This window comes from Dermacentor andersoni, chromosome 8, assembly GCF_023375885.2.
Source record: "Dermacentor andersoni chromosome 8, qqDerAnde1_hic_scaffold, whole genome shotgun sequence".
Classification (NCBI taxonomy): Eukaryota; Metazoa; Arthropoda; class Arachnida; order Ixodida; family Ixodidae; genus Dermacentor; species Dermacentor andersoni.
This window is the reverse complement of record NC_092821.1, coordinates 100,969,198-100,982,342: the sequence shown is the minus strand read 5'-3', so window position 1 is coordinate 100,982,342 and position 13,145 is coordinate 100,969,198. Positions and strand designations below refer to the sequence as shown.

Sequence of the window (13,145 nt, the reverse complement as noted above, 5' to 3'; positions counted from 1 at the left end):
AGATGTGTCAGTTCAGCCAGGCCCATGTCATGTATTTTGGCCGCGAAATAGGACACGGAAAACGTGTACCTTTGGAAGCCAACTGGCGGGAATAGTTAACTTTCCGAGGCCAGTAACAAAAAAGAAAGTCTTTTGTCGCTAGGGATGTTATTGACGCAGGAAACTAATTTCTGCCTTGCCGAGAGCTGGCCACGATACAAAAAGAGAGACCGACAGACAAAAGGGCAGTACTTTTTAAAGTGATGCGGGTAGCATAGCGTACAGTAGACGTGTAGATCGCGCACGCTGACCAGAGTGTGCGTGTTGTGTACACACAGGGAGAAGGCCGCAACAAAGCGAGGGCTGGTTCATCCAGCTGCAATGTGACATCAACCATATATGACAATCCCCGAGGTCGTAGCTGAACATCCACGCTCCGGCCACCCTCACAGCTGATCAAGCGCAGGTCAAATGCCCTGGTAGCGGAGGGTCCTGTTACGTCTCAATACGGCCAAGTCTATTAATTAGGCGTTTGCCACGAGGCAACCCCCTCCCCTCTTCATTCATCAGTGCCTATAAAGAAGATAACAAAGCTTTGGCGCCAACGGATGAAGGATCAATAAAAGACACCTCCTCCTGCACCTGGCAACTAATGATGGAAAGGGCCAACGTCCAATTCTACCGTGGGAACGGCTTCGACCTCCGATTCCCAGACTGGTAAATATGCTGGGGCATATTTAGCAACATCGGAGGAGGACTTTGGCGTAACGATGCGATATCATGGGGGGGGGATATTTCGACCGACTGGATTATTGTGATTGACCGCGATACAGGCATCAGGTTCCCTAGTATAGTCACCTAGGAAAGACGACGGTAATAAAAGCGAAGACGTATCGTGCAGTGAAAGAAGGTACTGAAGTGTCCTAATGGGAACTGAGACGTTTAATCTGCTGCTGCATGGAGTGGGTTTTCGTATGTGGAGCCAGTGTAACTAAAGTAAAATAAACCGTTTTGCCTTCACTCCTACAACAGGACGTACTTATTGATGGGCTTTGTGGATTCATGGCCTAAACTCAACCTCGAGCAACAAAAGAACCAATGTCAGACGCCGCCACTACTCTCCTCATCCGGTTATCCAATTTCACTGCGCTGGCTCGGCCTCACCAAAACCCTCTATTCGTCAGCGTGCTCCACTCCTCTTGTCAGCCAATAAGATAAGAAAAACCGCCCAATGTAGGCAACAGGATTCGCTTTGAAAGCTAACAAAAGTGACGCCCCAAAATTAGGAGAGGGTTTGATTGAGCTATTGAAACAGCGCTTCTGGTTACCTCCCTATGTGTGCGCCAGCGGTTCCCTAAATTTCATGTCAGGAAATTTGAATTAGAAAAGGTAGGAACAGTTTACGCTATTGGGCCCCTAAATTCATCACACTGCAGGTGTTCTCTTCATTGGTAGCTGGTTTTCGCAGAAGTTCACTAAAGCCTAGCAGATAAAATCAGACAAATCTGTAGATCAAATGGCATTGCCTTGAACATCTGAAAAAAAAAACGGCATAGCAACAGTGGTCATGACATCCAATTCGATTCAACAATGGAGCTTTGTTCTGTAAGCATGACGTGTCGTATCCAAAAAGCAGTACCTGTTCGTAAGAGAGAACGAGTATAGAATTCATCATCATCATCATCAGCCTGGTTACGCCCACGGCAGGGAAAGGCCTTAATCATACTTCTCCAACTGCCCCGGTCATGTACTAATTGTGGTCCTGTTTTCCCAGCAAACTTCATCTCATCCACCCATCTAACTTTCTGCCGCCCCCTGATATGCTTGCCTTCCCTTGCAATCCAGTCCGTAACCCTTAATGGCCATCGGTTATTTTCCCTCCTCATTACATGTCCTGCCCATGACCATTTCTTTTCCTTGATTTCAACTAAGATGTCATTCACTCACGTTTGTTCCCTCACCCAATCTACTCTTTGCTTATCCCCTTAATGTTATACCCGTCATTCGTCTTTCCATAGCTCGTTGCGTCGTACTTAAGTAGAACCCTTTTCCTAAGCCTCCAGGCTTCTGCCACATACGTGGGTACTGGTAAGACAAAGCTGTTATACACTTTTCTCTTGACGGATAATGGCAGCCTGCTGTTCATGTTCTGAGAATGCCTGCCAAACGCATCCAGCCCATTCTCATTCTTCTGATTATTTCTGTCTCATGATCCGGATCCACGGTCACTACCTGCCCCAAATAGATGCATGCCCAGTGAGCATGCATTGCAATTGGTCGCTGGGGTTACTAAGCAAGCCTATATCATCAGCGAATCGCAAGTTACTACGGTATTCTCCATTAACGTTTATCCCCAATTCTTCCCACGCCTGACGCCTTTATTTATTGGAGATTTTGTTGCTTTCTTTATGGAGAACTACGGTGGCTGTGGAGCCGCTACAGATATCTCTCAGTATTTCTGCATACGGCTCGTCTACACCCTGATTGCGTAATGCATCCATGACTGCTGACGTTTCGACTTAATCAAACGCTTTTTCGTAATCAATGAAAGCTATATATTAGGGTTGGTTATATTCCACACATTTCTCTATCATCTCATCGATGGTGTGAATATGTTCTTTTGTTGAGTAGCCTCAACGGAATCCTGATTGGTCCTTTGGTTGACAGAAGTCTAACGTGTTCCTGATTCCATTTGCGATTACCTTAGTAAATACTTTGTAAGCAACGGACAGTAAGCTGATCAGTCTATAATTTTTCAAGTCTTTGGCATTCTCTTTCTTGTGGATTAGGATTATGTTAGTGTTCTGTTAGGTCCTGAGGCATTGCGTATACAGGTTGGCCAGTTTTCCTAGAACAAGCTGCCCGCCATCCTTCAACAAATCTGCAGTTACCTGATCCTCCACAGCTGTCTTCCCCCGTTGCCTAGCTCCCAAGGTTTCCTTACTTCTTCCGGCGTTACTTGTGGGGATTTCAAATTCCTCTAAACTATTCTCTCTTCCATTATTGTCATGGGTGCCACTGGTACTGTATAAATCTTTATACAACGCCTCAGCCTCATGATCTATCTGATCCATATTAGTAACGACTATTGCTGGCTTTGTCTCTTAACGCATACATCTGATACTTGCCCATTCCTAGTTTCTTCTTCACTGCTTTTAGGCTTCTTCCTTTATTGAGAGCATGATCAATTCTGTCCCTATTACACTTCCTTATGCCAACTGTCTTGTGCCTGTTGATTAGCTTGGAAAGTTCTGTCAGTTCTACTCTAGCTGTAGGGTTAGAGGCTTTCATACACTGGCGCTTCTTGGTCAGATCTTTAGCCTCCAGCGATAGCTTACTGGTATCCTGTCTAACGAAGTTACCACCGACTTCTTTTGCACGCTCCTTATTGATGCCCATAAGATTGTCGTTCATTGCTTCAATACTAAGGTCCTCTTCCAGAGTTAAAGTTGAATACCTCTTCTGTAGCTTGATCCGGAATTCTTCTATTTTCTCTGTTACCGCTAACTCATTGATCGGCTTCTAATGTACAAGTTTCTTTTGTTCGCTCCTAAAGACTAGGCTAATTCGAGTTCTTACCCTGCTATGGTCACTGCAGCGTACCTTGGCGAGCACGTCCACATCATGTATGATGTCAGGGTTAGCGCACAGTATAATGTCTATTTCATTTCTAGTCTTGCCATTGGGGCTCCTCTACGTCCTTTTTTCGGTTTTCCCGTTTGCGGATGAAGGTATTCATTATCCGCATATTATTCTGTTCTGCAAATTGTAGTAATAACTCTCCCCTGCTATTCCTAGAACCTATGCCATATTCCGCACTGACGCGACTACAGCCTGCTTCTTGCCTACCCTGGCATTGAAGTCGCCCATCAATATAGTATGTTTTGTTTTCACTTTACCCATCGCCGATTAAACGTCTTCATAGAAGCTTTCGACTGCCTGGTCATCATGACTGGATGTAGGGGCGTAGACCTATATGACCTTCAATTTGTACCTCTAATTAGGTTTCACAAGACCTGCCACCCTCTCGTTAAGACTATGGAATTCCTGTATGTTACCAGCTATAACCTTATTTATCAAAAATCCGACTCCTAGTTCTCGTCTCCGCTAAGCCCCGGTGGCACAGGACGTGCCCGCTTTTTAGCATTGTATAGGCTTCTTTTGTCCTCCTAACTTCACTGAGCCCTAGTATATCCCATTTGCGGCCCTTTAACTCCTCCAGTAGCACTGATAGACTCGCGTCACTAGATACCGTTCTAGCGTTAAGCGTTGCCAGGTTCAGATTGCAATGGCGGCCTGTCCGGATACAGAGATTCTTAGCACCCTCTGCTGCATCACAGGTCTGACCGCCACCGTGATCAGTTGCTTCGCAGCTGCTGGGGACTGAGGGCCGGGGTTTCATAGTTGTATTCATATAGGAGGTTGTGGCCAAGTATTGCACCATGGTGGCCAATCCTGCTCTGGCGAGGGAGTGCGTTACCGGTTCTGGTCACCGGGATCAGGCCGCACTCCAGTCCTGTTGATGCAATTTTATCAGCAGGCGAATTTTTTTTTCCGGTGGAAAATTGCGCGGCACCGGGATTCGTACCACAGTCCTGTTGCACGCGAGGCGGATGCTCTACCTCTGCGCCACCCTGCACAGAGTATAGGATTAGGGTGCATCAACGAAATGACGCAGATATTACTGTGCGCCATCGAGCAGCAGACGGAAATGTATTGCTGTGCTGTGGTGGATCTTTAGCAGCCGGGAATTTAATTGGAGAGAAGACGCTTATTGGAATGATGCTACAGTATTGAAAAGGTGGTGCAATGTACCTTTATGAGAGGTGCACCTTCGTAAACCATGGCTCTAAAGGCACATCGGTTGGACAAGTAGAGACCAATCATTCAAATCCAGTTGCGTACAGAAACACTTGTGAATTGGTATCCGCTATATTTATCAATAAAGTTAATGATGATTTGTCTACTTCTTTGTAGACTAAGTAACCTCAGTTCCCTGAAAATATTTACTGAGATTCTATCGACCAGTAATAAACTATGTCAAAATGGTTACTGAACCCATTTTTTAAAGTAGTGGTCACAATATTTACGAAATGAGCAAATACGCAGAACCATGAAACTATGCGAAACTATTAGTAATCTAAACTTACAAAATTCATTTTTTGCCTTAAAGGGAAGCATTGCACGCCGCAGTCGGAAACACAGCATAAATAACTGGGCATGTCAGGACCTACGATTTCGCAGTAACTCTATGAGTTACTGCGCCAAATGAGCAAAATAAGTTATGCGGAGGCTGTGCATGCGGCTCCTCTCGGCGGCAGTGTTATTGTAGACGCATTATTTTGGAGACATATTGCTGACACATATCTGTATTTACCCTTTCAAAGTAAGCGTGATTAAGGTAGCAGTTTCAATTTCTTGTTTTAACAATTTTCTCACCTTTAGAACTTCACTGCCTTGTTCCGTGAGACTACTTTCAGTTTTTTGAAGAACTGCGCCTGTCTGCACATTGCTTCCTTGTGCTTTCGTTTTGACACCAAAATGCTCTCCAAGGTTGTAATTAATCTCTGCAGGAAGAACAAAATTACAAAATAAATATAATACATTTCGAACATAAGTATGACCACAGAATTTGCGTAATATTTCAGCAGCACTGAACGTAATACTCCACATACATAGACTCCGGCTCCAGAAATGCGCTTTTATCTAGCTCGCCAAATATGAAAGAGTTAACCTTCAATAAATTTATACACTCGCCTTTTATATGTAATACCTTGCATTCCTGCAGCATGCTAATCGGGCAAACAATTTACTAAGGACTACAAAAGCATTTGAATTCATTCTATACGTATATTTCATGTGATTTGTGCTCCATACCTTTCTCAATACAGTTGTATCTTATATAAAACAAGGAGTTTATGTTTCATGTCGCTTCTTCCTAGCCTTTAAATTCGGATTCTGAGCTCAGCTTCCTTCTGACGCTAAATTCTTATACAACTATAAAAATACCTGAGATGCTGCTATTTTGCGTGCGATAACGAATATATTATGATGCACGCTGTGGTTACAGACTCTGGAGCTCTTTAATTATTTAGGGTGCATTATTGGGCAATCAATTGCACGCTACACTGCTGCTTCGCGTTTCGTCCTCATCGACATGCGGTTGCCATGACTGGGATTTCATCCCTTGACGTCATCATTTGCCGCGCAACGCCAAAGGGTCTGCGCCAACACGTGGGGCAAAAACTTGTTTAATGCTTTTACCACGATAGCGTAAAATAGTTCCATACTAAAGTTTCTTGTCTAATATCTCGGAATGGTTGCGCTATATATTAAAACTATACTTTAACTTTAGCAAAACAATGAGAACACACCATTCTGCAGATTTTAATAACTACGAAATTCGGAACCGCCTCCCTTATTTTGCCTCTATTGCTACCGAGTTTTTGTTGCACAAGCACTGTTAATATCATTCTTTGGAAACACTTCAATGCATAACCTGTGTCCTAGCTAATGTTAGCAAAGATCATTAAATAAAATAGTGAAAAAAAGGCACAATCGAGTATGCGATTATAAAATCTACGGTGATCATTTGTCACGGGTTTGAAGATCGAACAAAGGTTAGATAATTGTATTGGCACCGTGTTCTGAAATTTTTTTGGTTTTCAATCACGATCAACTTGACTAACGTTATCTAGGACACCATGCATAAAAGCGCGCTATAGATAGAAGACGACAACCAGAAATCGGCAACACAAAATACTGGCCAACAGCTGACGGCTTGTTGAGGAACACAGCAGATAAGAAAAACACGTGGCCAAAAAAAACGCATCAAAGCAATACCCCAAACTTAGTGAACCTGAGCCTTTAGATCGTCTATTTCACCCTTGTGTAAAGCAATTGAAGCCTTGGATAAATATTGATCAGCAGCTTTTTCCGTAAAGAACTCTTTCCCTATTGTAGGTGCCATCCTGTATTAATGCCGTCCTAGAACCTTTGCATCGGAGGACAGCAGAGTGTATTCGTACTCACAGCAGCCAAATGAGACGATATCTGCCCCTTCAGTGAAGATCGACGGTCGCTCAAGGGCTAAACGGGCTTTTCAAGAACTGTACCCTCTCGTAAATCACGAAAGGCGCTGACAGATGGAATAGCACACTGTGGTACAAAGGTTAAACACAGGCATAAAGTGCCTCAGAAAGGCTGGCCAACGTTTTGATAGGAGGAGCTATCTTTGTCAAAGGCGGCCTCGTCATCTTCGGCATGTTAGTTTTAAAGGGTTAGTGCAGGGACGTCGCGTGCGGTTGCCGGTGGCGGCTGGTTGCAAAGGGAGAGACTTCAAAGAGAATGAGAGCTGTCGCCTGACGTCTGTGAGCGTGGTTCCCGAGACGGCGGGACAAGAGCGAGAGAGTGGGAAGGTGGGGAGAAAAGAAAACAAAGAAAAGGAGAGGAAAAAGAAAAAAAAAGAGAGGGGACACCAAGAGGGGGAAAACAAGAAAACAAAAAGAGGGGCATGGGAGAGTGTTGGGAAAGCGAGAGGTTAGGGAGAATTCAGGGGTGTCGTTGGCGGTTTGCTTTTGTGGGTTTAGAAGAGCCGCTCAAGCCGTCAGCGTGCGAGCAACAAAAAAAGGACCCAAAAAGACATCAGTTCAAAGAGTGTCTTCAGCAGCTTAGCAGCAAATGCGTCGAGAAATTTTGAAGGAGTTAGGAGAGCGACAAGGAGTGGGGGTGCAATGCATGGGGTAACTGGAAGGCAGCGGCATGGTCTTTCAAGGCATGTTAACCCCAGTAGCTCAACGTAGGTGTCGTTACGGAGGTATACAGAAATAGCGATACCCTTTGTGGCTGAGGCACCTAAAAAGGTATGCTGGCGTCTGGTACTTTGGACTGTGTTGGTGAGGGCGGTCAAAAAATATGTTATTAATACAGACCGAAAAGAAGGGGGGGGGGGGGGGGGGGCGAAAGCAGAATAACAAATAGGAGAGTGACGTGCGCAGAAGCGGGCGGGGGCAGGCGTACATGGGAAAATGGGGTCGTGCAATTGATATAAACGTAAAAACATGAAAATATATAAAATCGAGTACTAGGCAGGAAAAAAAATTTCGAAATGGAGGAATAGGTGCGGTTCAGTAATTAAGGTTAGCTGTTGGCATAACGTGTTTTGTACCTCGGTTGATGATATGAGAATTTCAGACTTAAGTTACCGCTTTTAAAGATTCTAAGCTGTCAAGTCTCAGAATAATTCCCGTTGGGTGCAGGCAATTAAAATTGTGAATGAGGTATGACTACGTATATTTCCTTTCGCGACTTGAACGGAAATGTGTTAGTAGTATATAGAGTTTTGCTTTGTCGAATATATGACCATGTTAATTAAAGTGGCTGGCTACTGCATCAGGTAAGTTGTGTTTTGTATCCGCGCGATGACTGTTCCGTCTTGTATGAATTTCCTGTCCAGTCTCGCCTATGTATTGTTTGCGAGAAGCGGCGCATTCTAGACCGTATACTACGTTGATTGATGTACAGGTGAAAGCTGAAGCTAAATTCTGTGAGTAATTTGACGCCGTACTTTTTACTGTAGTAGTAGATTGAATATGTTTGCATGAGCACCTGGGGCGGCTACAGGCACCGGTTCCCAACTTTGTCTTTGTCCTTAATTTGGCATGCACAAGAGTGTCTTTAAAATTAGTGCTTCGCTGTAAGCTACTCTCAGGGGGCCGGGAAAATGTTTTTAAAGTTTCTGGTTGCTGGTGAGGATTGGGTAGTATTTACTGAGAATGTTGTTCACGCTTGGGAGTGCGTTTGAGAATTTAGTAGTAAGTAGAGGCGTTGTTGTTCTTGTGATTCTTGGGCGGGGCTTGAGGACCTTGGCTCAATCAAGTGTGCTTGCAGGGGTGTAGGCTTATTTAAGGTCACTGTTTGGGTGGTTACCTGTTTGATAGGGTTTCTGTAAGGTAATCGAGTCTACCTATGTTGTCTTGGTTTTCAACGCAAAAGCGACGTAGTCGTGTGGCATGGCCTTTAAAGATGCCTTGTTTGCAATGTCTGTGATTGTGGCTCGTATATTCTAGGTACTATTCGTCGAAAGGTTTCCTACACAGCGTTGTCTTTAGTGCCCCATTTTCAATGCATATTGTTCTGTCAAGGAAGTTTATGCGCTCAGCTGAAGATTTTGATGTGAATTTCATTGTTGGGTGAAAAGAGTTTAGAAATGCTACATTTTTATCTAGACTGTTTTGACCTTGTCCTCATATTATGAATATGTCGTCTATGTATCGTAGGTATGCGTGGGGCTTGTCAGTGCAGCGCGATAGGAAATCTGTCTCTAGAATCCCCATAAATATGTTCGCGTAGGTTGGTGCAAAAGGAGTGCCCATGCTTGTCCCATTTATCTGTAGGTAGGAACTCTCCTAAATTTCGAAGTATGTATGCGTTAGAACTAATTCAAGAAAAGACAAGTAGACTTCAGTAGAGTGTTCTGCATTGTGTTTAGAGAGCGTTTTTTTTCTCGAAGATAAACCATGAGGGTTTGGAATGGCGGCGTAGAGGGCCGTGATGTCTAGTGTTGCAATAATTATGTTGTTGGCAAATGTGCCTTTAGTATTAATGTCCTCCATAGTTCTCAGCAGGTGAGGCGCATCTTGTACAAATGACGGAAGTCCTTTTGGCACGTCAACAAGGAAGTGGTTAAGGAATGTGGAGATGCTCTCTGTCGGGTGTTGTTGTTTGATATTATCGAGTGACGGAATAATAGCGGCGTATATTTCAGTGGATTAATGTTTATGAATTTTTGGAAGCAGATAAAGCGCCCGGCAGTTTTGCTGCTTGGTTTAAGAAATTTGAATTCTGAGGGTGTTATCAATTCATCAGCCAATAGTGATTTCAACCTGTTGGTGATTATCACTGTGTAGGAAAATGTCGGATCGTTATCTAGCTTACGGTAGTGTTCTGGATCGTTCAGTTGTCTGTAAGCCTCGTGCTTGTATTTTTCTACTGGCCAAGTAAGTGTACTTCCACCCTTATCTGCTTCCCTAATAACAATGTCATTCCAGCAACTAAGATTTGAAATGATGCGACTCCCCGACGCAGTTATGTTTTTAGGTCACGTTACTATCTCAAATTGGCCTATAATTTATTTACAGGAAGTTTTAAGGTATATGTCAAGTTCAATGGCTTATTCTGATTCTAGAGTCGAAGTGGATTGGGCTCTAAGTGGTATGGTCCCGGTTTCTGGTTTATTATTGTCTGCGAAAACGTGTTTGATACGCATTCGCCGTGAAAATGCTGAGAGGTCCTTGTGAAGCTCGAATTTATTTATTGTGTTGTTCGTGGCACAAATGTTTAAGCCCACACTGAGCACGTCTATTTCTTTTTTTACTTAATGTTTTTGAAGTGTGTACAACATTGGACTGCTTTAATTTTGCGGAAGTTTCCGTCACCTGTGGCACTTCTAGACTCGAGGTCCCTCCTGTTGGCGTTAGGTGGCTGTTTATCTGGAAAGTTGTTTTTTTATTAAAGTTTGCTTTTCTCCTTTGTTTGTGAACCAATTTTCTAAACTGTTTTTCGTCGATATGCTGTAAGTTCGGCGTCACGGCTGCGTTCTGAAGTCTGTGGCTAAAAATTTCGATTCCATCCCCATATATTGATCCAGAAGTTGTGTTTACCTGGACGCAATCCAAAATATACCTCGAAATGTAAAATATAGTGGGTAAAAATAGAGAAACAAGATCAAGCTCAAGGCTAAATAAACGGACATCTCGTTTCAATAAAGTTAAATAATTGAGCTTGACTACGCACTATGATTTATCGAGCCGAACTGCATTATTGAAATAAGTATATTATTGGTAAAATGCCAATTTGCAGCCTCTTTTATATATGTTTATTGCGAAGAATCTTTTTTTAACATTGCGTCGAAATAATGGAATAAAATCAGTTGGCAAGCAGGAGTGCGACAAATGGGGCGGTAAATATACGTGGAGTTTGAAAAATTTACCCTGTGGCACGTTGTGAGCCGAATGTTATGCATTAAAGTGGTCCATCTAAAGCATGCAATGTTTTTGTTTTGTAGTGGCAAACCTATGAATTTGTTTCAGGAAGTTCTACCAGAGTAATTATGGTTATGTGCAAAAATGTATTTTTTTAATTATATGGCTAGTGATTCCTGAGGATGCTACAAGTATATCTGCTCTCTATTTAAAACATCAGACGGCGTAAAAATACGCTGAACTTTTGGAGGATTGGCAGTCATGCATTTTGCTACATCATGGATAACTGATGCTAAGCAGAATACTGATGACTCATAGTCATAATGCGATATACGCTCGTGCGAACACTAAACTTTCGCAGTCATTCCGAATATTGCATTGTGCACAGTGGCTGTATACTTGTTTATACAGATGCCTCCGTCACAAGTTAAGCTGCAGCGGTGGTGATTACAACACGATCCATTTATAGAGACTTTAATACCCCAGGTGTAATATCCACGACAGCTGATGAACTTGTAGCCCTACGTGGGCTCTTCATTTCATTGAAGTTGAGCAACCTCATCCATGGACAATCTCCTGTGATTCCAAGGTAGCCCTCCAGCGTTTACTCGCAGCATTGCGTCATGGATCATATGAGCAGCTTGTCACACAGATCAGACAAGTTCCCTACCAAGTATTTGACGAAGTGCGCGATATTTTAGTGGTTGCGTAAACACTGTAGGATAAATCGAAATTATCAAGCGGGCACAGCTGCCCAATCCACCTAATGACGGTGTCAACTGCATTGGCATTTCTACTCGAAGCGAAGAAGTTTGAAGCGCTTGCACGTAACCTAACGTACGATCAAAGTAATTCATATGAGTTTACAAGCGCACGCCTTTATACCCTTGAGCCTTAATTACAGCTGCGTATTCTGCCAGACCTCGCACGGCGCGAGTGACTTTACAACTTGCCTTGGCTTGGGGGATCATTTTCAAATGTATACTCCTTTATCAACGGAATCATAGGAATGGTCAAGAGCGTCATTTGCGACTTCTGATGGTGCAGAGAAATGATCACGCATCTTCTTGGCGCGTGCCAATTTTTCGACGATCAAAGGGAAGCCCTCTCATCCACGCTAGACTAATTGGAGAAGCACCCACTCACAAAAATTAATATCATTGAGCCTATCGTGAGATCAGCGTGAGATGCTATAACGGCGCCCCTGCGCCTGTAAAGAGGCACGACACTATGTTACAAGTTCGCATAGTTTGTTAACACCGTACCGTGAAAGCAGTGATGCATTATGACTGTGCAAAATCTGTCCGATGGAGATTGCCATATTATGGTTTTAATATCCGAGTGCGCTGAAAACATCGAAAGTATTTGTGCCCACCACTACGAGTAGTTCGTAAAGGAGTAAAGTGTGCTGTCAGCATCCAAAGAATATTCAATTTCATCGCACGCCAAAAGCTCCCGCGGATCCTAAGCGAGTAACTCTGCTCTCGACAACGTTCATTCTAACCTAGGTCTTATTGTGATAGAACCACACTGACAGTGTTGCAAAAGACTATCATCGGTAAGCCCAAGGAACTTCTGAACGCTTCGTTCGGGAGGCAAGCATCCCGCCTGACGACAGTGAGTCAGAAGAAATTCGAGGTACTAAGGAAGGCCTTGCGGCAGTTAAGGAATGTCATGTCAACAGAAAAGGGTGAGAAAGCTGCGAAGAATCCTACCTACAAAAGGACTTCAGTACATCTGAGTCCGCAGAAGTAGAAAATGATGATTGGCGGGTGACCACTCCAAATTGTAGTTTCACGGAAGTTGACGATGACATTATTCTGAGTACTTCATATCACTGATGACCGCTATAAAACGCAAGTTTGAACATGAGAAGAATATCAAAAAAAAGCAACTCCTGAGAGTGGCGCCTATGTCGTAGATTTATTACAAATTATAACGTTTTTGGTGCACAAAAAAACAAGTGGGCAAAGCGTTAAAACGTGGTCAAAGTGCCAAATTGCAGGTGCATTTGTGAAAAAGTTTGGACGCCCACTTGGCGAGGGAATGACCGTTGTGGTGAAAACATTTTACTACAATAATGCTTTCGACACTGCATAGCAACACAGAAGGACTCTCTTTTTAGCCAGAAGAAACGGCTTCCGGTAATGGATTGATAAAAATTACACGAGGAATAAAAAAAAA

At 43.4% G+C, this 13,145-nt stretch overlaps 1 protein-coding gene across 1 annotated transcript in view; it reads right to left on the bottom strand.

Moving 5' to 3' along the window:
- LOC129386648 (uncharacterized) overlaps positions 1 to 13,145 on the bottom strand; it is a 167,018-nt gene that overhangs the window by 93,482 nt on the left and 60,391 nt on the right. The window contains exon 4 of the mRNA XM_072284039.1: positions 5,419 to 5,546. Coding sequence (XP_072140140.1) covers positions 5,419 to 5,546 — 128 coding nt within the window. The remainder of the gene's footprint in view (positions 1 to 5,418; positions 5,547 to 13,145) is intronic.